This window comes from Ovis aries, chromosome 4, assembly GCF_016772045.2.
Source record: "Ovis aries strain OAR_USU_Benz2616 breed Rambouillet chromosome 4, ARS-UI_Ramb_v3.0, whole genome shotgun sequence".
NCBI lineage: Eukaryota > Metazoa > Chordata > Mammalia > Artiodactyla > Bovidae > Ovis > Ovis aries.
In genome coordinates, this window is record NC_056057.1 from 114,091,173 (window position 1) to 114,115,253 (window position 24,081).

The 24,081-nt window shown below is 43.7% G+C and overlaps 1 protein-coding gene and 1 pseudogene across 1 annotated transcript; one reads left to right on the forward strand and one right to left on the reverse strand.

The window, feature by feature from the left end:
* Positions 1 to 1,335: 1,335 nt before the first annotated feature.
* On the reverse strand, positions 1,336 to 8,022 carry GIMAP4 (GTPase, IMAP family member 4). The gene is made up of 4 exons (XM_027968980.3): positions 7,760 to 8,022; positions 7,037 to 7,136; positions 5,673 to 5,726; positions 1,336 to 3,064 (listed from the first exon to the last, which is right to left on the reverse strand). Exons 3-4 carry the CDS (start codon positions 5,710 to 5,712, stop codon positions 2,145 to 2,147), a joined length of 960 nt encoding a protein of 319 aa, XP_027824781.1. The 5' UTR covers positions 5,713 to 5,726; positions 7,037 to 7,136; positions 7,760 to 8,022; the 3' UTR covers positions 1,336 to 2,144.
* Positions 8,023 to 22,812: 14,790 nt separating this feature from the next.
* LOC121819469 (GTPase IMAP family member 1-like) lies at positions 22,813 to 23,878 on the forward strand (annotated as a pseudogene).
* The last annotated feature ends 203 nt before the right edge of the window (positions 23,879 to 24,081 follow it).

Consider the following 24,081-nt stretch of genomic DNA (forward strand, 5'->3'; position numbering starts at 1 on the left):
ATTTTCTTTGTCTCATTTACAGCATTAACCTGGGATGCAAGAATAAGAATAATTGAAAGTATTTATACTGAAAATTACCACTGCAGCTAGCTTGTTTTTTTTTTTTTTTTCATCTTAAGCCTGAATTTAATTTTCTTTGAGGAGTATATGTGCTTCTTTGGTTGAATATTTGCTTGTGGAAAGTTGTAATACAAAGCATATTAAATTCACACACAAGAATTTTGACTGAAATGCTGATGATGAAAACTATAGAGACCAAGTCCTCCCACATTCTGCAGAGTGAAATAGAATCTGTCTGCTCAGAGTGACCGCCTCTGCAGGAGTCCTGTGCTTCTTTGCCAGGTGCTTCTCATATCCTTGGGCCTTTGCTAACTTCCCTGGTGGCTCAGTTGGTAAAGTGTCTGCCTACAATGTGGGAGACCTGGGTTCAATCCCTGGGTTGAGAAGATCCTCTGGAGAAGGAAATGCAACCCACTCCAGTACTCTTGCCTGGAAAATCCCATGGACGGAGAAGCGTGGTAGGCTACAGTCCTTGGGGTCACAAAGAGTCAGATATGACTGAGCGACTTCACTTCACTTTAGGGACTGAACAACAACAGCAATAGTTTCTTTCCAATAGTATGTTAGTTTCTACAGTACAGCAAAGTGAGGCAGCTATAGATAGATAGCAGCTATATTAAAGGTTCAGTCCTATATGTTTGGGGGAAATCAGGGCAAGGCACATGTCCCTGTTTTGGACAGAATGGGTTAGGGCATGAAGAAGATGATTTTAAGATGACCAAGGAAGGAGAGTTGGCATAGGTCACATGTGACCTCCAGATCATGTTGGAAGAACATGGAAATGTGCTTGGGGAAAGCCTACACATTACTAGGTGAAGAGGACCCATTGGAAGAGGAGAAAAGGGACAGGCATGTCTCTGTTTTATCCATAGATTTAAAAGAATTTTTGTAGCAGGAAAGCCACAATGGTCTCAGAAACCTTGGTTACACATAATTTCTACCAGTACATAATGATGAATCCAAGGAGAATGTAGACTGACTGACAGAGGGGTTGAGAATGTGGCTCAAACCTTCCGGGGGAAAAAGGGGAGGGGAGATGTCTGGAGGGTGGACCAAGTCTACACCAAAATCATCTTGAACTTTTACAAAAACTGAAATTCATCCCTGTGGTTTTTTTTTTTTGACATTTTAATCTTCTTTATTTAAAAAATATAATTTTTTAAAAATTTAATTTTATTATTATTATTTTTTTACTTTACAATATTTATCCCTGTGTTCTTAGAAGGACTAGTGGTGCTTTCCAAGAAGAAAAATAGATTCCAATTTGGACAAATATGAGAGAACAGAAAAGTTTTATTAAAATAACAATAAGCAAATAATATATCTGCATGGGGCAGTTGTTAGTTTCACAGGAAAAGGAGAAAGAGAACTGATTATTCAGCAAACTGGTTGTTATTGGTCAAAGCTTTCCTACAGATACATCTGAATACACCAGGCATTATTCTCTTATCTGTTGAATATCTTTTGAACCTTTTGGCATTTCAGGTAGTTGAGTTCTGAAAGATCTATTTGCCAGAGAACTCTTTGTTCATAATGGTCAGTTGATAAGGAACACTTTGAAGCCTTCAGTAAAATTATAAGTGAACAAATTTCCATTCATCTAGAAAGATGTCTATCAGTATCTACTTCTGTAAGCTTAACTAATGGAAAGAATTGATCTTTCTAATAAACTATAAGGGTAAGATGATCAGCGCCATCTAAAGACAAAATAAGAGAAAAACCTGTAGGGGAAGATCAACCACCAATCTAGAAAGAATCTAGAGGAGAAATCTTTTCTAGGGATAAAGAGAAAAAGCTTGGAGTCATCTTCTTTGGTCTCCTGCATTTCCTGTCTTGGTGTCTCTGAGAAAGAATTCACAAATTAGGGAGCATCTTTCTGCTCCCTAATACTTTCTGCTTTGGAGTTTCACAAGTTGAGAATTTATCCCTTCCCTGTTAAATCAATCAAACATATACCAAATTATCAATAGTGAACTTACTCTCTTTAGCCCTGACAGTCTCAGAGAAAAAGGAGAATGCTCTGAGTTACATGAGGAACGACCACCCGAAAATATGTAGGAAATATAGACAGATTTTCATGAAGTTTAATCCTTAAACAGAGAGAAGACATGGGAAGCAACCTCTAACAACTTAAAGATGAATTCAAGTATCTCATTCTGACTCAAAACATCATCTCTGGCTGTTTGCTGCCTTGAATCCCAGTAAGCTTCCCTTTCTGCTAATTCCCTTTCCATTTTCACCTTCCATTTTTGCTGTTCTAGTTCATCCTTCAGCTTTCTGATTTCCTCTTCGAACTCCTGTTTTATCTGAGCTTTTGCTCTTTCAAGCTCTTCTCTGTAATTTTCTTCTAACACTTGGGTTTGCTTCTGAATCTCCTCCTCGGTCTTCTGATACCGGCTATTCGTGTAGTATCTCCCCTTGCACTTGTTCACCACATCCTGGACCAGGGTCAGCAGCTGCTCCCTCTGGTCCTCCTGCTCAGCTCCTGTGGCCTTGTTGTTGAAAACACAGTAGCGACCTCTGAACTTGCGAATCAGCTCTTGGATGGCTCTAGGAGCTTGCTTTAAGTAATCACGGAAATCCATGCCATCTAAGTCATCTTTCCGGGTGAATAAGAGAATCATGTGTTCCCTAGCTCTCTCTCCAAACATCGTCAGGATCTTCTCTGTGGCTTTCTGGCCTTCGGGTGTGTAACGGCCCAGTGGGATGACCAGGAGAAGAGCGTGAGGCCCTGGGGAGGTCAGCACCATGCAGCGGGTAATCTCCTTGACAGTCTCAGCATCTGGGGCCTCCGTGTCAAAGAGGCCAGGTGTGTCCACGATGACAACTTCTCTCCCCTTCCAGGTGCTGCTTCCTTTCTTACAGTGCTTGGTGATGGATACAGCAGAAAAGATAGATGGAAACACTTTCTCTCCGAGGATGCTGTTTCCTGTTGCGCTTTTTCCTGCCCCAGTCTTACCCACTAAGATAAGTCTCAGCTGGGAATCTCCAGGGTTTGCAAGCCCTGGAACATCAGGAAACAAAAGTCTCAGTGTTAGAATGAACTTCAACCATCTCCCCTGCAAGGCTCTCGCCCACTGAATAAATATTCAACCCTGAATATTCATTGGAAGGACTGATGCTGAAGCTGAAGCTCCAATACTTTGGCCATCTGATGCAAAGAGCAGACTCACTGGAAAAGATTCTGATGCTGGGAAAGGTTGAAGGCAAAAGGAGAAGGGGGTGGCAGAGGATAAAATGGCTAGACAGCATCACCAAATCAATGGACATGAATTTGAGCAAACTCCAGAAGAGAGTGGAGGACAGAGGAACCTGGCAAGCTGCACTCCATGGGCATGACTTAGCAACTGAACAACAATAACAACAGGTATTTTTCAGGATCCCTTTCAGCTTCTTACTCTGACCTTGTGGAAGCAAACAGCTCATAGAGGAGGAAACAATGTGATTAAGAAGAGGACTCTGAGTTGCTACCAGTAGCTGTTCTTCATAAGATAGGAGGTAACACAAAATTGACTATGTATATTCGACTTCCTAGGAAAGTTGAAAGTTAATATCAGAGAAGTAGAGCACAGCAATTGAAACCTGAATTTAAACACCAAATCATCTACCAGCTCTTTCTGTGCTGGTATTCCGCAAGTCTCTGCATATCCCTACAATGTGTCTATAAAGTCAAAGTCCTCTGGATTTGTCAGGCATAGACCCAGGACCAGAGGGAGGGCAATTGACAATCACAAGTGTAAGCCTGTTTTCTGAGAAGGCAGACCTTGCTGGGTGACCCTTGAGCTTAAGGGTCTGATTCCTGCATCAGGAATCCTATGTTATATCTACCCATTTCTGCTTTGAGACAATGCCTACATTATCCCACATACAACATCATAGACAATGTTACCAACTCCAGTTTATTTTCAGAGCCATCACCATTCACCCAGGTCCGCAGACTGGAAAGCTAGGAGTCACCCTTGACTCCCTTCTTTCCCCACTTTCCAGATCCAACCCATCAGCATATTCTCTTGGCCCCAGATCTGTTCGCCTGTCTCTGTTTTGAAGATCATCATTCCAGTCCAGATTCCATCACCACCCCTGCCTCAGCAGTCTCCTAACAGGTGTCTCCACTTCTTCTTTGTCCCTTTCAGTCTATTCTGTGAGTTGAGCTAATCTTTAAAAAATATCAATCAAACAGAACCAGGAACTTGCAGAAACCCCTCCTATGATGTCCATAAAATCTGTGGACACAGATTTATCTCCCACACACTTTCTGGTGAAGTGTTTGCTGATCCCTGAATCCCTAAGGCAGAGTTTTCCCCATTTGAGAACTAGAATCCCAGGATAAAAAAAGTAAATTTCCCAATGCTGTAAACACTGGATATGGGATGGCTAAGATTTATCTAAGAAAAAATGTACATAAGAATTCAGAGTATTCTTAATAGTTGGCCTCACAATAGAAGCTCCAACCTAAGGAGATCCCAGGGCATTGGCTGGCTTTAGAGACAGGCTGTAGGAAATTCATGGCCCAGCAGTAAAAGGGCACCAAGGCCAGTGCCAACACAGCAACTATTGGCTAATGCTGATAACGAATGGATGGCTACCTCTGAAGATGGCAGCCATAGCCACGAAGGAGTCCATCTCTGCACTTGTGCCTCTTGGGAAGGTGGATTCTCAGCTCTTCTCATCAAGATGCTGGGTCTGTTTCTCCAACCCTTCAGTCTGACTGGGCCATGTGACTTGCTTTGGATCATAGGATCATGGAAACATGGTTAAGCAGAGAATCCAAAAGGACTGACATATTGTGCTTTGCCTTCTCTTTCTGATTTTTGGAACCCTACACCTACCCTGGACTAGCCTACTTGATGAGGGGCACAAGGCCCTGTTACCCTGTCTGCCTGGTTGACCCAGAGCTTGCTGACCACCAGACACGTCTGTGAGGCTATCCAAGATTATTGTGTTGCATCCTGAACCACCAGCCGAGCACCCACACATGAGTCAGTCTGGCTGAGATTAGCCAGGTGGGTCCAGACCCAGGCATGGCCCAAATGAGTGACCCTCAAAATTAAGAGCCATGTAAATTGTTGCTGTTTTAAGTTCCTAAATTGTGGGATGATTTGCTAAACCAGCAAAAGCTCAAATGATAGAATCTATCCCTAGGATAAAGAGGTAGAGGGAGGGTTAGATGAGAAACGGAGTGATCAGTCTGTTGACTTTGTTGGTTAGAGTGAGGCTCCTGGGAGCAGGGAAATTAGGGGCCTGAATGAGGCATTGATCACCCCCATGTTCCTCCTTCCCAGTACTCTCGGGCTGAAGAGAGGGGCAGAGAAATCACCTGGGAGTCCACAACCCCTGATCTAGTGTGCCCACATGGTAGGAAGTAACAAAGAAGAAACCTCATCAAGCCCGGGAGCAGTCAGGGTACTGGAACTCTCCTCCTGCTCGCTGTTAAGCTACATCACAAGGAGGATGCAGAGAGGGTGGAGAGAATGAGAGAGCAGAGCAAATGAAGGGAAACTGAGAAATGTGGTTGAAGACGTTTTGCTCTTGTACAGGTTGGCTGGATGACAGGGCAGGAGAGTCCCAGCCCTCCCTCGAAGCCTGGCTGCCCTCCTCAAGCAGCCTCTCACCGTGGCTGGTCCTGGGTGCGCTGAGGTACTGGGCTGCCATTGTGGTTTGGATTCCTGGGAATAGAGAGGCAGAACTGTGTTATGTCAGGGAAATGCAGAACAAACCAGGAACATTGACCTCCTGTAAACAACACTTTCCCTTTCTTCATAAACTTGCTACTCGATCTCTCCTCTCTTTCTCAATACTTCTTAATTCTGATTTCAGTCTCACTTTCAGACTGCCGAACTTCTTTACACAGATGTTAGTGCTTTAAGTGCTTTCTTGGCACTGGTTCTGGGTGCCCTTTTCTCCTCTATTCAGTGAATTATCGCTCTGAATGCCATTTATATGTAGTCTGCAGCCTGGACCCTTCCCACAGTTCCAACCTTTTCTATCCCATTCAAATTCTCCATTTGGCAATTTTATGGGCATCTCAAACTGATTTGGACAAAATGAAACCCTGACCTCCATCTCCAGCCTTGTTCGCATTTCAGTAAATGACATCATGAAATGGCTCATGCAGAATCTTGGGGTCATCTCTAAAACACTTCTTTCCTCACTCACAGTCCATCACCAAATCCTATAGATTTTTGTTCCCCAAATGAAAAATTATCCATTTCTCCCCATCTCCATGTGAATCCAATCCTATCGTTTGATTGCAATGTATTAGGCTCCCAGATGATACTGTATCTTCAATCCCTCCTCTACTCAATAGTCAGATGCCTTTATAAAATTTATAATTGAAGGATAATTGCTTTACAGTATTGTGTTTGTTTCTACCAAACATCAACATGAATCAGTCTTAGGTTTACCCATGCTCGCTCGAACTTGAACATCTCTCCCACCTCCCTCTGCATCCCGTCCCTCTAGGTTGTTACCGAGTCCCGGTTTGAGGTCCCTGAGTCGTACAGCAAAGTCCCACTGGCTTCCTATTTTACATATGGTAATGTATATTTCCATGTTACTCTCTCTGTACGTAGTCATATGCCTTTTTGATATTTGTTTTTTTTCCTCTTGTTTAGATCTTCTAACGAATTGCTTTGTTTTTGATTTTTCAAATAGTTGAAAGCCCTTGGAATTGTCCCAAAGGCCTTGTACAATCAATTTCTCCCTCTCTTTCAAAAAGTTTTCATCATACTGGCCTCCTCAGTGTTTCCTGAATCCTCTAAGCTCCCCCCAGCTCCTAGACCTTTGAGGAGCACTTCCCCCTCTCTGGAGCACTCCCACCCCCACCCAATGGCCAACTGGTTTCTGTTCAGCCCTGAGGCCTCAGTGTTTTGTTATTTCTCCAGAGGGGTCTCTCCACCCACATCACCAACCAACAAGAGAGGTTTGGTGTGGAGTTTGTTCTAACCATACCCAAGAGTTTCTATAGAATACATACCAAGATAGGAAGTTGTTTGATTTTTTTTTTTCACTCTATCCTTGTAGACTGCTAGCTTTATGATGGTGAACCTTCTGTGTCTTGCATATGCCCTTATTCCCTAGGAAAAAACACAGTATCCGACAAAGCATGGATCTCAAAAAATATTTGTTCAATAAATGAATTGATTAACCCCCCCCCACTGTTTCTTGCCTCCTCTGTGACTAAGCTTTATGTCTTGCTTGCTTCTGGCTGTGAAAAAATTTATCTTTTCCTTGGTAACAACACATTGCTCTTGAAACATGGCATTACATTTCAGATGTTTTCTTCCATCACTACGTACTAAGGTTGGGCAACGGAGAAAGCCATTTGAAGAATTCTTAGCAGAGCAGATTTTAACTAGAGCAGGCTGAAAACGCTATTTGTTAAAGACAGAGTCATCTGATAGGAATGCATCAAATACAAAAATTGAAACACTTTTTTTGAAAGTCGATTAGGAATAAGAGTAGGAAATAGCTTCTTATAAACTGGGAAGTGAAATCACAGAATTCTAAAGAATAAGCTTTGTTCGCAAAGCTGATGTTGGTTGTGAGCATTAGGAGAAGGAGTAAGATACCAGAAAAAGTAGCACACAAGGTTTGGGTTATGTCTTAAAGTCTACAGTCCAGTCTGTGGACTCTGTCTTCAGCATTCTTTAATGCAGTTCTGTTTATCCTAATTCAGATATAAAACCAGAGGACTGACCTTCTCTACACACTGACACTGGATGGCTGAATTCTCCTCCTACTGTAAGGAACAAGCATCAGTTGGTCCCCTGCTTCTCCTGAATGGTAGACAGTAACATGGGTTGGTGTCTTCCTCCTCCTGTCTTCTAAAAGCTTCTTGTCATGATCGGCTCAACAAGCAGGGTTTCGGAAAGTGTGATATGGCGAGAGAATGAGAAACGAGACGCAAGAATTCAGAGAAAAGTGAGGATCAAAGGACCAACACGGCTCCAAGGTGAAGGTGCCGAACTGAATCCAAGCCAGCTTAATTATACTTTCAGACGTGAATGAAAGAATATGTGGGGAGTTAAACAGTAACTCATGTGGCCTTCAGGGCCAAAGAACAAAATGATCATTAACCACTGAGTAGTTAGGAAACAGTAACCAATAACAACTATGGATGGAGGTTTGTGACATTGAACTGGAGACAGGAATCAAGACCATCACCAAGATAAAGAAATTCAGAAGAGCAAAATGGCTGTCTGAGGAGGCCTTACAAATAGCTATGAAAAGAAGCTAAGCAAAAAGCAAAGGTGAAAAGGAAAGATATACCCATTTGAAAGCAGAGTTCCAAAGAATTGCAAGGAGAGATAAGAAAGTCTTCCTCAGTGATCAATGTAAAGAAATAGAGGAAAACAATAGAATGGGAAAGGCTAGAGATCTCTTCAAGAAAATTCTAGATACCAAGGGAACATTTCATACATAGATGGCCTCAATAAAGAACAGAAATGGTAGGGACCTAAAAGAATCAGGAGATATTAAGAAGAGGTGGAAAGAATACACAGAAGAACTACAAAAAAGATCTTCACCACCCAGATAATCATGATGGTGTGATCACTCACCTAGAGCCAGACATCCAGAATGTGAAGTCAAGTGGGCCTTAGGAAGCATCACTGCGAACAAAGCTAGTGGAGGTGATGGAATTCCAGTTGAGCTATTTCAAATCCTGGAAAATGATGCTGTTAAAGTGCTGCACTCAATATGCCAGCAAATTTGGAAAACTCAGCAGTGGCCATATGTCAGGGGATGTTTAACTTTAAGGAGTCCTATATGTTACACTTTTCTTCCTTTGTGTGCCAGGATTCTCTGTTTCTTATCAGTTTCTATTCTGGGAATGAGTAGAGCTGCACACAGTTCTCAGGACTGAGATCATGGGAAAGGGTACCTGCTTGGATTCCTTTCAGTAGCTCCCTTCAGTGACTCTTTTCAGTGTCAGAAACCTTGTATGTATTAGACTATGCATTTTGTTGCAATTGATGGAATTGCATCCTTTGTAATGGCTGAGTAATCACTTTACTAAAGATATATAGTCCTTCATTTCTGCTAATAAAATACTCTTGCTCCACTAGAGACTTGGGTCCCCCATGTCCTTCTTTCTGTCTTCATTCTCTTTGGAGCATGGAAATCTGCCAAGCTCACTCTCTTACCCGGGCTTTCAAGACTTCCTTGAGAGGACTCACTGTGCCTTCGTGAGTGGTACAAATCCTGTGCATAGGCTTTATTGGTTTTCCACGTAACCCTGGAGATACTTCTCTCACTCTCTCTCCTTTTCCCTCTTTCTTTTCGTTGACTCTGGTGCACCAGGCTCCAGTCTGTAAACAAGACCACAGCCACAGGACTTGAAAAGGTCACTTTTCATTTCAATCCCAAAGAAACACAATGCCAGAGAATGCTCAAACTACCGCACAGTTGCACTCATCTCACAAACTAGTAAAGTAATGCTCAATTTTCTCCAAGCCAGGCTTCAGCAATACGTGAACCGTGAACTTCCAGATGTTCAAGCTGGTTTTAGAAAAGGCAGAGGAACAAGAGATCAAATTGCCAACATCTGCTGGATCATCAAAAAAGCAAAGGCGTTCCAGAAAAACATCGATTTCTGCTTTATTGACTATGCCAAAGCCTTTGACTGTGAGGATCACAATAAACTGTGGAAAAGTCTGAAAGAGATGGGAATACCAGACCACCTGACCTGGAAGGTGAAGAAAATCCAGCACAGGGGAAGGCCCATCATGCTGGAAACCGGGACTGCTGTTGCTAAGTCACTTCAGTCGTGCCCGACTCTGTGCGACCCCATAGACGGCAGCCCACCAGGCTCCCCCGTCCCTGGGATTCTCCAGGCAAGAATACTGGAGTGGGTTGCCATTTCCTTCTCCAAAGCATGAAAGTGAAAAGTGAAAGTGAAGGTTTCTCAAGTGCCCCTTGAGAAACCTATATGCATTTCAGGAAGCAACAGTCAGAACTGGACATGGAACAACAGACTGGTTTCAAATAGGAAAAGCAGTATTTCAGGGCTGTATATTGTCACCCTACTTATTTAACGTCTATGCAGACTACATCATGAGATATGCTGGGCTGGAGGAAGCACAAGCTGGAATCAAGATTGCTTGGAGAAATATCAATAACCTCAGACATGCAGATGACACCACCCTTATGACAGAAAGTGAAGAACTAAACAACCTCTTGATGGAAGTGAAAGACAAGAGTGAAAAAGTTGGGTTAAAGCTCAACATTCAGAAAATGAAGATCATGGCATCTGGTCCCATCACTTCATGGCAAATAGATGGGGAAACAGTGGAAACCGTGGCTGACTTTATTTTTCTGGGCTCCAAAATCACTGCAGATGGTGATTACAGCCATGAAATTAAAGATGCTTACTCCTTGGAAGGAAAGTTATGACCAACCTAGACATTATATTCAAAAGCAGAGACATTACTTTTTCACGAAGGTCTGTTTAGTCGAGGCTATGGTTTTTCCAGTGGTCATGTATGGATATGATAGTTGGTCTATAAAGAAAGCTGAGTGCAGAAGAATTGATGCTTTTAAAGAGTGGTGTTGGAGAAGACTCTTGAGAGTCCCTTGGACTGCAAGGAGACCCAACCAGTCCATCTTAAAGGAGATCAGTCCTGGGTGTTCATTGGTACGACTGATGTTGAAGCTGTAACTCCAATACTTTGGCCACCTGATGGAAATAACTGACTCATTTGAAAATATTCTGATGCTGGGAAAGATTGAGGGCAGGAATAGAAAGGGACGACAGAGGATGAATTGATTGGATAGCATTACCGACTCAATGGACATGGGTTTCGGTGGACTCTGGGAGTTTGTGATGTACAGGGGGCCTGGCATGGTGTGGTTCATGGGGTTGCAAGGAGTGGGACACTACTGAGTGACAGAACTGAACTAAAGACTAATATTCTTATCTATAGATTTTCCACCAGACACGTAAAAGATGTGACTCTGAGACAGCAGTTGGGAAACAGTCTGGGGTCGATTTTCCAACCCCAGGATCATATCATGTTTTCAAGATTATGAACTATTCCCTCTGGATGGTTCCAAGAGTCATGCCTTATAGCATCCAGTTTATCAATAATTATAAATTTCTCTTATGGCCCTTGACAGGGCCTGCTTTGCTTTTGTTCTTCCCGTCTCCTGCATCTCCCCCTTTATGATTTTGCACGTGGCAAGAAATGGCGAGGAATGCTAGTTGCTGTTGTTGGCTTCGCTGTCTCTTGATCATTCTTCCCCAGACTATACAGAAACACAAACACATAATTAATAGCACTCCCATAACCAGAGCAATTCTGTATCCAAATGTCTTGATCTGTTTTAAGGGATTAAGAGAAGAAAGATTATCAGCAACAGTATCAAGAAAATCTAATCCAGAAATTACATCAAGATGTTTATTAAAAGCTTTTAGTATATCTTGTAGATCTTGAACATCTACAGAAATATTACCTTGGTTCAATAGGTGTTGTTTAACTTTATCCCAGTTGAATTGTGTCTTATTATATTTGAAAGCCATTACACAAAAGGAAGTATAGTTCCAATCACATCTTAATCTCACCTGTTTTTGTAAACTGATGAACTGACCTGCTAATAAAATAACAGATTGTTAAAGGTTGGCCACTTGGGAGGCTGACTTTCCATCATTTTTTCTTGAGTGGTCCAAAGGACATTGGCATCTTTATGCCATTTTTGTACAAAATGAACTGTTTGTATAGATTTATGAAGAGCCATTCTGGCTATGGCTGCCATACTGGTAATAGCGATAATGCTTAAGATGGCAGCAATGAGCAATCCCAAAACACGTTTAACACGTTTAAGATTATTCAATATTACTTCAATAACATATAATGTAGGGCTTTCCTGCCAAGGTCGTTGTAAATCAACTGGAACCTATATGCCAGTTCTGGTTTTAAGAATGTAAATACTTTGCCAACTTTCATCAAAAGAAACGGTATTATTTACACATGTATAAAATGAACAGTTAATACATGTTCCATTCAGTTCAGTTCAGTCACTCAGTCGTGTCTGACTCTTTGCGACCCCATGAATCGCAGCACGCCAGGCCTCCCTGTCCATCAACAACTCCCAAAGTTCACTCAGACTCACGTCCATAGAGTCAGTGATGCCATCCAGACATCTCATCCTCTGTCGTCCCCTTCTCCCCCTGCCCCCAATCCCTCCCAGCATCAGAGTCTTTTCCAATGAGTCAACGCTTCCCATGAGGTGGCCAAAGTACTGGAGTTTCAGCTTTAGCATCATTCCTTCCAAAGAAATCCCAGGGCTGATCTCCTTCAGAATGGACTGGTTGGATCTCCTTGCAGTCCAAGGGACTCTCAAGAGTCTTCTCCAACACCATAGTTCAAAAGCATCAATTCTTTGGTGCTCAGCTTTCTTCACAGTCCAACTCTCACATCCATACATGACCACAGGAAAAACCATAGCCTTGACTAGACGGACCTTAGTTGGCAAAGCAATGTTTCTGCTTTTGAATATGCTATCTAGTTTGATCATAACTTTTCTTCCAAGGAGTAAGCATCTTTTAATTTCATGGCTGCAGTCACCATCCACAGTGATTCTGGAGCCCCCACAAATAAAGTCTGACACTGTTTCCACTGTTTTCCCATCTATTTGCCATGAAGTGATGGGACCGGATGCCATGATCTTTGTTTTCTGAATGTTGAGTTATACGCCAACTTTTTCACTCTCCACTTTCACTTTCATCAAGAGGCTTTTTAGTTCCTTTTCACTTTCTGCCATAAGGGTGGTGCCATCTGCATATCTGAGGTTATTGATATTTCTCCCAGCAATCTTGATTCCAGCTTGTGTTTCTTCCAGTCCAGCATATCTCATGATGTACTCTGCATAGAAGTTAAATAAGGAGGGTGACAATATACAGCCTTGACGAACTCCTTTTTTTATTTGGAACCAGTCTGTTGTTCCATGTCCAGTTCCAACTGTTGCTTCCTGACCTGCATACAGATTTCTCAAGAGGCAGGTCAGGTGGTCTGGTATTCCCATCTCTTTCAGAATTTTCCACAGTTTATTGTGATCCACACACTAATCCAAAATTGGGATCATATTTTGCTGGTCCAATCATGCAAACAAAAGGAATTCTTACACAAGTCTGAATAGTGTGGGTAGAGCTTTTTGTAAAATTAAAGGTAGCTTTTGGGTCATTTAAAATATATTCAGTATATTGTCCCTTCCAAGTGATTAGTTCTTTTAATGCCATGGGCATTTTCCATATTTCATCATAAATAGGACAATGATCTAAACGAGGCTCAGGGGAAGCTAATCCTACTGCATGCCATATGAGGGGTTGACTACCATAAGTACTAATTGCTTTATCATTATTTACCCATGGGTAAGACACTTTAGATTCTATAAGTTTAGGAGTTCCTTGGGGTCCCCAATCGATAATGGAGCCTTCTGCAACATTTAATAATAAGTGACCTTCTGCAACACATCCAGGAACCTCAGGTGGATTCATCATGCTGGAAGTTTCCTCTTTTTCTGAAAACATAAGAGCAGTTACCAGAAGGAGGGAAGTGTTATCCTCATTTGATTCTTTGAGAACTGACAGCCATTTTTGATATCCTGTTTTAAGACATATACTTCCAAGACCAATACAAATAGGAGTGGCAATCAGAGCCTATGGTATACATATCAATTGACTACCTTCTTCCTTTACAGTCTATTTTAATGTGTCCTGATTTTCCACATTGGTGACATCTTATATCTGTCTTTTTATTAGTTTTAGACAATGCTTGAGCTAGAAGTTGCATTTTATATGGTTCTGACCCAATATCCTGGCAAACTTTAAGATATTCTTCTACAGGGTCACCTTGTGCTTTGAGAGGCTGAATTACATTTTTGCATTCTGAGTTAGCATTGTCATAAGCATGAACTTGCATCAGCAAATCTCTCCAACCAGGTTGTGAAACTGTTTTATGTAAATTTTGACGTAACCTGGCAATAAAATCTACATAAAGTTCCCCATTTGATTGTTTAATTTGGGTAAATGAAATCGAGGCTTGTCCGGGTGGATTTATTCTCTCCCAGGATTTTAAACATATCATTCTCACTTGAGTGAGTAATTGATGATCAAATTGTAACTGAGCTTGAATGCCAAAATGTGCCCCACTACCCGTCAATTGATCAAGTGTTGTATCAACTGGCGGGTTGGTTGTCACATTTCTGTGAGCTTGTTGATTTGCCTCATCTTGCCAACAGGTCCTAAATTGTAAAAATTCTGAGGTGGATACCAAGTTCTGGCTATCATTTCCCAATCATAAGGAATTAACCGTTCAGCTTGTGAAAGTCCCTGAATTAGTCCCATGGTATAAGGAGGATTGGTTCCATATTGGGTACATGCCTGTTTCATCTCCTCTATGGTTTTAAAAGGTATGGCATTATAATCATAGCGCATTCCTCCTCGGGAGAATTGAGGATCTGGTGGGATTTGAGTTACAGCCACAGGAAGAAACAGGGTCTTCATCCCCCTGCAACTGTGCCATAGAACTCCATTTTGTACAGTCATCATTTTATTATGACACACAATTATCTGTGGTTTAAAAGCAAATCCATCATCCCAAGAGCTTTCAGGATTGAAGGCGGGGCGGGGCGGGGGGAGGGTAGCATAGTAGCAGTTGGTTGAGTGAGAAAGATCTGTTCTTGACTTCTATCATCTTTTTGGCTCTTGTTTTCCATTTTTATTGGTTGTTTCTCTTCCTCATCACCTATGTTTTCATATAAATTCATTTCCTCCATTTGTTCTTGTATTGTTCTCCAGAATCCCCTGAATCTGAGGTTTCAGATTGCAGGGGTCCTAAAGCTGTGCTAAGATTCCCTACTGGCCATAGGCATAGGAATCTTTTCGCCACTTTGGTAGGCAAGGCGCAGGCAACACGTAACTTCTTGCCATTCCTCATGCCTCAAAGTCCCTTTATCTGGATCTAGCCAGTAGCAATATTTTTCAATGGCAGAAAACAATTCTTTAAAAGAGGTGTGAGATATCTCAACCCCCAAACCTTTTAACAAAGTTTTTAACACTTGCATATAGTCACTATGCTTAGAAGGATTTTGCTCCACTGTTACCCATTCAGAGAAAAGCGAGGATCAGGGGACCAACACCACTCCAAGGTGGAGGTGCCGAAACTGAATCCAAGCCAGCTTTATTAGACTTTCAGCCATAAATGAAGGAATATGCGCAGAGTTAAACTGTAACTCATGTGGCCTTCAGGGCCAAAGAACAAAATGATCATTAACCATGGAGCAATTAGGAAATCATAATCAATAACAGATCAGTAACTAAGACTAATATTCTTATCTAGGTTTTCTTCCAGACACGTAAAACATGCGACTCTGAGACGCTAGTTGGGAAACAGTCTTGGGTTGGTTTTCCAACCCCAGGATCATATCTTGTTTTCAAGATTATGAACCGTTCCCTCTGGACTTGTTCCAAGAGTCTCATGCCTTATAGCACCCAGTTCAGTTCAGTTCAGTTCAGTCACTCAGTCGTGTCTGACTCTTTGCGACTCCATAGACCACAGCACGCCAGGCCTCACCATCCATCAGCAAATCCCAGAGTCCACCAAACCCATGTGCATTGGCTCGGTGATGCCATCCAACCATCTCATCCTCTTTCGTCCTCTTCTCCTCCTGCCCTCAATCTTTCCTAGCATCAGGGTCTTTTCAAATGAATCAGCCCTTCACATCAGGTGGCCAAAGTATTGGAGTTTCAGCTTCAACATCAGTCCTTCTAGTGAACCTCTACGACTGATCTCCTTTAGGATGGACTTGTTGGATCTCCTTGCAGTCCAAGGGACTCTCAAGAGTCTTTTCCAACGCCACTCTTCAAAAGCATCAATTCTTTCATGCTCAGCTTTCTTTATAGTGCAATTCTCACATCCATGCATGACCACTGGAAAAACCATAGCCTTGACTAGACAGACCTTTTTCCAAAGTAATGTCTCTGCTTTTTAATATGCTGTCTAGGTTGGTCATAACTTTCCTTCCAAGGAGTAAGCATCTTTTAACTTCTTGGCTGTAATCACCATCTGCAGTGATTTTGGAGCCCAGAAAAATAAAGTCAGTCATGGTTTCCACTGTTTCCCCATCTATTTGCCCATGAAGTGATGGGACCAGATGCTATGATCTTAGTTTTCTGAATGTTGAGCTTTAAGCCAACCTTTACATTCTCCTCTTTCACTTTCATCAAGAGGCTCTTTAGTTCTTCTTCCCTTTCTGCCATAAGGGTGGTGCCATCTGCATATCTGAGGTTATTGATATTTCTCCCAGCAATCTTGATTCCAGCTTGTGCTTCCTTCAGCCCAGTGTTTTTCATGATGTAGTCTGCATATAAGTTAAATAAGCAGGGTGACAATATACAGCCTTGACGTACTCCTTTTCCTGTTTGGAACCAGTCTGTTGTTGCATGTTCAGTTCTGACTGTTGCTTCCTAACCTGCCTACAGATTTCTCAGGATGCAGATCAGGTGGTCTGATATTGCCATCTCTTTAAGAATTTTCCACAGTTAATTGTGATACGCACAGTCAAAGGCTTTGGCATAGTCAATAAAGCAGAAATAGATGTTTTTCTGTAACTCTCTTGGTTTTTCAATGATCCAGCAAGTCAATCCTAAAGGAAATCAATTCTGAATAGTCATGAGGGGAGCTGATACTGAGATTGAAGTTCAGATACTTTGGCCACCTAATGCAAAGAGCTAACTCATTGAGAAAGACCCTAATGTTGAGAAAGGTTGAAATCAGGAGGAGAAGGGGAAGAGAGAGGATGAGATGGTCGGATGCCATCACAAACTCGATGGAAATGAGTTTGAGCAAGCTCTGGGAATTGGTGATGGACAGGGAAGCCTGGCATGCTGCAGTCCATAGGGTTGCAAAGGGTCAGACACCTTTAGCGACTGAACAAGAACAACATTTAAAAAAGTTAAAAGTATTTATGAAAAGCAAAACTCATGAGTAGAGCATCTGTTGGAGTGAGATATGTAAAAAATTTTTTTCTATATTTTGCATTGTAGTATAGCTGATTAAAGAGTGGGACACTTTTAAAATATCTTTCTTGTTGGCTCCATAAATTGCAAGTGTTGCTTTTCTTTTGGGAGAGCTCTGCCCATCATGAAAAATGCCTTTCTTTTATTAAAAGAAAGCTGTTTCTTATGAGCTAGATCTGTTATTGAAGTGATTGACATCATGATTATATGTCATAGTGTCCTGAGTGTTGACATCCTTTTAGAACTTAAGTCTAGAAATTCAGAAATGTTAGGTGCTGTTTGTATTTGTCTTTCATTCATTGTTTGTGGCCAATATTTGCTCTTTCTTTTCAGTCTTATGAATAGTATAATTTTTAAAAAGCAAACCAAATCTAATAATATGTTCAGTCAGTTAAGTTTAGTCACTCAGTCGTGTCCAACTCTTTGCGACCCCATGAATTGCAGCACACCATGCCTCCCTGTCCATCCCCAATTCCCGGAGTTCACTCAAACTCACGTCCATCAAGTCAGTGACGCCATCCAGCCATCTCATCCTCTGTCGTCCCTCTCCTCCTGCCCCCAATCCCTCCCAGCATCAGAGTCTTTTCCAATGAGTCAACTCTTCCCATGAGGTGGCCAAAATACTGGAGTTTCAGCTTTAGCATCATTCCTTCCAAAGAACACTCAGGACTGAACTCCTTCAGAATGGACTGGTTGGATCTCCTTGCAGTCCAAGGGACTCTCAAGAGTCTTCTCCAACACCACAGTTCAAAAACATCAATTCTTTGGCGCTCAGCTTTCTTCACAGTCCAACTCTCACATCCATACATGACCACAGGAAAAACCATAGCCTTGGCTAGATGGACCTTTGTTGGTTAAGTAATGTCTCTGCTTGTGAATATGCCATCTAGGTTGGTCATAACTTTCCTTCCAAGGAGTAAGCGTCTTTTAATTTTGGAGCCCCCCAAAATAAAGTCTGACAGTTTCCACTGTTTCCCCATCTATTTTCCATGAAGTGATGGGACCAGATGCCATGATCTTAGTTTTGTGAATGTTGAGCTTTAAGCCAACTTTATCACTCTCCTCTTTCACTTTCATCACGAGGCTTTTTAGTTCCCCTTCACTTTCTGCCATAAGGGTGGTGTCATCTGCATATCTGAGGTTATTGATATTTCTCTAGATATTTCTCAAGCAATCTTTTTTTTTGTTTGTTTTTAAACCAACAGTGTACTTTTAATTAAGGAACCCTAGCTGTGCAGGGGGTGGCAGGGGGTGGTGGTGGGGGGTTGCATGGAGGGGGGGCTGTTTCCACACAGGAAAGTGTCTCCGTGATGGACATGGGGTCTCTAAAAATAGCCATGCTGAGAGCCTAATGGCCCTCAGCATAATCGCTGATGTCAGGGGAGGTGGTGTCTTGGCATCTGCTCCCTGGCTGAGCGGGAGGCCCTGGAGCCCGGCAAGGAGGATGATCCTGCTGGCAGGGCCAGGGGCAGGTGAGGGCCAGCAGTGTGGGAGGAAGTGAGGCCAGGAGGTTGGGGAGCAGTTCTTAAGGACTTAGAGAAAAGGTGGCCGAAGGGACCAGAAGCTGGGGCAGAACGGCCTTGCAGACAGCAGGAGTCAAGCAATCTTGATTCCAGCTTGTGCTTCTTCCAGCCCAGCATTTCTCATGATGTATTCTTCATATAAGTTAAATAAGGAGGGTGACAATATACAGCCTTGACGAACTCCTTTTCCTATTTCGAACCAGTCTGTTGTTCCATGTCCAGTTCTAGCTGTTGCTTCCTGCCCTGCATATAGGTTTCTCAGGAGGCAGGTCAGGTGGTCTGGTATTCCCATCTCTTTCAGAATTTTCCCCATGCCCAAGGTCAGGGGCAGCGGCCAAGAGGAGCAACTCCACGTCCATGGAGTGGTGGCTGTGTGGGTGCAGGAGGGTCAAGAGGCGCTACTCCACTTTCAAGGTCAGGAGGGGTGGTGGTGAAGAGATACCCCTCGTCCAAAGTAAGGAGCAGTGGCTGTGCTTTACTGGAGCAGCTGTGAAGAGATACCTGGCATCCAAGGTAAGAGAAACCCAACTAAGATGGTACATGTTCTGAGAGGGCATCAGAGGGCAGACACACTGAAACCAGAATCACAGAAAACTAGTCAATCTAATCACACAGACCACAGCCTTGTCTAACTCAATGAAACCAAGCCATGCCATGTGGGGCCACCAAGATGGGTGGGTCATGGTGGAGAGGTCTGACTGAATGTGGTCCACTGGAGAAGGGAATGGCAAACCACTTGAGGATTCTTGCCTTGAGAACCCCATGAACAGTATGAAAAGGCAAAATGATAGGATATTGAAAGAGGAACTCCCCAGGTTGGTAGGTGCCCAATATGCTACTGGAGATCAGTGGAGAAATAACTCCAGAAAGAATGAAGGGATGGAGCCAAAGCAAAACCAATACCCAGCTGTGAATGGGACTGGTGATAGAAGGAAGGTCCGATGCTGTAAAGAGCAATATTGCATAGGAGCCTGGACTGTCAGGTCCATGAATCAAGGTAAACTGGAAGTGGTCAAACAGGAGATGGCAAGAGTGAACATTGACATTCTGGGAATCAGTGAACTAAAATGGACTGGAATGGGTGAATTTAACTCAGATGACCATTATATCTACTACTGTGGGCAGGAATCCCTTAGAAGAAATGGAGTAGCCATTATGGTCAACAAAAGAGTCTAAAATGCAGTACTTGGATGCAATCTCAAAGACGACAGAATGATCTCTGTTTGTTTCCAAGGCAAACCATTCAATAACACAGTAATCCAAGCCTATGCCCCAACCAGTAATGCTGAAGAAGCTGAAGTTGATTGGCTCTATGAAGACCTACAAGACCTTTTGGTACTAACACCAAAAAAATAAGTCGTTTTCATCATAGGGGACTGGAATGCTAAAGTAGGAAGTCAAGAAACACCTGGAGTAACAGGCAAATTTGGCCTTGGAATGCAGAATGAACCAGGGCAAAGGCTAATAGAGTTTTGCCAAGAGAACGCACTGGTCCTAGCAAACACCCTCTTCCAACAACACAAGAGAAGACTCTACACATGGACATCATCAGATGGTCAACACCAAAATCAGATTGATTATATTCTTTGTGGCCAAAGATGGAGAAGCTCTATACAGTCGGCAAAAATAAGACCAGGAGCTGACTGTGGCTCAGATCATGAACTCCTTATTGCCAAATTCAGACTTAAATTGAAGAAAGTAGGGAAAACCGCTGGACCATTCAGGTACGACCTAAATCAAATCCCTTATGATTATACAGTGGAAGTGAGAAATAGATTTAAGGGCCTAGATCTGATAGACAGAGTGCCTGATGAACTATGGAATGAGGTTTGTGACATTGTACAGGAGACAGGGATCAAGATCATCCCTATGGAAAAGAAATGCAAAAAAGCAAAATGGCTGTCTGAGGAGTCCTTACAAATAGCTGCGAAAAGAAGAGAAGTGAAAAGCAAAGGAGAAAAGGAAAGATATAGGCATCTGAATGCAGAGTTCCAAAGAATAGCAAGGAGAGATAAGAAAGATTTCCTCAGTGATCAATGCAAAGAAATAGAGGAAAACAACGGAATGGGAAAGACTAGAGATCTCTTCAAGAAAATTAGAGACACCAAGGAAACATTTCTTGCAAAGATAGGCTCAATAAAGGACAGAAGTGGTATGGACCTAACAGAAGCAGAAGATATTAAGAAGAGGTGCAAGAATACATGGAAGAACTGTACTAAAAAATCTTTAGGACCAAGATAATCATGATGGTGTGATCACTCACCTAGAGTGATCCTGGAATGTGAAGTCAAGTGGGCCTTAGGAAGCATCACTATGAACAAAGCTAGTGGAGGTGATGGAATTCCAGGTGACCTATTTAAAATCCTGGATGATGATGGTGTGAAAGTGCTGCACTCAATATGCCAGCCAATTTGGAAAACTCAGCAGTGGCCACAGGACTGGAAAAGGTCAGTTTTCATTCTAATTCCAAAGAAAGGCAATGCCAAAGAATGCTCAAACTACTGCATAATTGAACTTATCTCACATGATAGTAAAGTAGTGCTTAAAATTCTCCTAGCCAGGCTTCAACAATATGTGAACCATGAACTTCCAGATATTTAAGCTGGTTTTAGAAAAGGCAGAGGAACCAGAGATCAAATTGCCAACATCCGCTGAATCATCGAAAAAGCAAGAGAGTTCCAGAAAAACATCTATTTGTGCTTTATTGACTATGCCAAAGCCTTTGACTGTGTGGATCACAAGAAACTGTGGAAAATTCTGAAAGAGATGGGAATACCAGACCACTTGACCTGCCTCCTGAGAAACCTATATGCAGGTCAGGAAGCAACAGCTAGAACTGGACATGGAACAACAGACAGGTTCGAAATAGGAAAAGGAGTTCGTCAAGGCTGTATATTGTCACCCTGCTTATTTAACTTCTATGCAGAGTACATCATGAGAAATTCTGGGATGGAGGAAGCACAAGCTGAAATCAAGATTGTTGGGAGAAATATCAATAACCTCAGACATGCAGATGACACCACCCTTATGGTAGAAAGTGAAGAGGAACTAAAAAGCCTCTTGTTGAAAGTGAAAGAGGAGAGTGAAAAAGCTGGTTTAAAGTTCAATGTTCAGAAAATGAAGATCATGGCATCCGGTCCCATCACTTCATGGGAAATAGATGGGGAAACAGTGGAAACAGTGTCAGACTTTATTTTTTTGGGCTCCAAAATCACTGCAGATGGTGATTGCAGCCATGAAATTAAAAGACGCTTACTCCTTGGAAGAAAAGTTATGACCAACCTAGATAGTGTATTCAAAAGCAGAGATATTACTTTGCCAACAAAGTAATAGTCAAGTCTATGGTTTCATCTAGTCAAGGCTATGGTTTATCCAGTAGTCATATATGGATGTGAGAGTTGGACTGTGAAGAAAGCTAAGTGCTGAAGAATTGATGGTTTTGAACTGTGGTGTTGGAGAAGACTCTTGAGAGTCCCTTGGATTGCAAGGAGATCCAACCAGTCCATCCTAAAGGAGATCTGTCTTGGGTGTTCTTTGGAAGGACTGACGCTAAAGCTGAAACTCCAAACTTGGCCACCTCATGTGAAGAGTTGACTCATTGGAGAAGACTCTGACTCTGGGAGGGATTGGGGGCAGGAGGAGAGGGGACGACAGAGGATGAGATGGCTAGATGGCATCACCGACTCGATGGACCTGAGTTTGAGTGAACTCTGGGAGTTGGGGATGAACTGGGAGGCCTGGTGTGCTGCGATTTATGGGATCGCAAAGAGTCAGACATGACTGAGTGACTGAACTGAACTGAATGGCCTGTATTACAAAGGGGCATCTTCTAGAGAAACGTTCAGCAGCTGCTGGAGCACCGGTGCACGTGTGAAGGCAAAGACGGGAGAAATAGACAGGTAGTGACCACCTTGGAGTGCCCAAATCTCACACCAGGTCACTCAATAAAGTTAAAGTGAAAGTCGCTCAGTCATATCAGACTCTGCGACCCCATGGACGATGCACTCCATGGAATTCTCCAGGCCAGAATTTTTGGAGTGGGCAGCCTTTCCCTTTCCAGGGGATCTTTCCAACCCAGGGATAGAACCCATGTCTCCCACACTGCAGGTAGATTCTTTACCAGCTGAGCCACAAGGGAATCCAGTAATGGTTTGGCCCCAAACACAACCGTGGAAGCGCTCTGTTCTCCTTTGCTCGCAAGGCGTCCAAGAGACCCGAAATCGGGACATGTTGCTCTCAGGTTCCGAAGCTTACAGACCACTCGTGTCCAGAGGTTTCCAGGAGTTCAGGTCCGCCCTGCAGGAGCGCAGGCTGCGCCTCCTCCTGGCCGGGAGGTCAGGGACCGGGAAGAGCGCCACGGGCAACAGGATCCTCCAGCGGAAGCACTTCCTCTCCAGGCTCGCGGCCACGGCGGTGACCAGCGCCTGCGCCACGGGGAGCTGCCGCTGGGCCTCGTGGGACGTGGAAGTCCTCGACACCCCCGACCTCTTCAGCCCCGAGGTCGCCCAGGCAGACCCGGGCTTCGAGGAGAGAGGCCGCTGCTACCTGCTGTCGGCCCCGGGGCCCCACGCCGTGCTCCTGGTGACCCAGCTCGGCCGCTTCACCGCCCAGGACCTGCGGGCCTGGCGCGGGGTGAAGGCGCTCTTCGGGGCGGGCATCGCGGCGCGCGCCGTCGTGGTCTTCACCCGCAGGGAGGACCTGGAGCGGGGCTCGCTGCAGCAGTACGTGCGCGACACCGACAACCGCGCGCTCCGGGAGCTGGTGGCCGAGTGCAGGGGCCGCTGCTGCGCCTTCGACAACCGAGCGGCCGACGGGGAGCGGGAGGCGCAGGTCGGGGAGCTGATGGGGCTGGTGGTGGAGCTGGTGAGGGACCATGGCGGCCCCCCCTACACCAACGACGTGTACCGCCTGGCGCAGACCCTGGGCGGGCTGAGCCGCGAGGAGAGGCTGCGCAGGGTGGTGGAGCGACTAGCCGCCCGCGCGCTGAGGTAGCGGGAGCTTTGGCCACTGGCCGGTTTCCCAAGGCGGCTCCGGGGACCCTGTGTAAGCTGGGCCTGGCCGCCCTGCTGGGCCCTCTGTTGCTGCTGTGCCTTCTCTGCAGGCATCTGCCGGAGGCGGTGACTGTGTGACCTTCAGTCTTGCAGGTCAGTTGGCAAGAAAGGACCTGGACGCTTGGATCTGAAGGGAGATTTCAAAGGAATCAGTTTTCAGAAATGTCATGTTTACTCCAGCACATAGTTTTAAAATAAAGTTATACCACTTGAAAACATCCTTAAAATGTGTTATCTTGATGTACTGGTCATCTGTGAGAAATGGTAAAATGACTGGCAGTTTTCAGTAGAAAATGGATTCCTAGCCAAGGGAAAACCCACTCTTTTTATTTTGAGCTTGTGTGTGTCTGTTTGCTGGTTTGTTTGTTTAGACACTGCCTTTCTCTCTTTGGACTGCTATTTTAAACAGAAAGAGAGAGAATCTGGGTGG

Coding starts and splice junctions, on each gene's coding strand:
- GIMAP4 (XM_027968980.3), bottom strand. CDS start 5,712: ATGGCAGCCCAGTACCTCAGCGCACCCAGGACCAGCCACG. Junction 3,065..5,672: donor CGCACCCAGGACCAGCCACG/GTGAGAGGCTGC, acceptor CTGATGTTCCAG/GGCTTGCAAACCCTGGAGAT.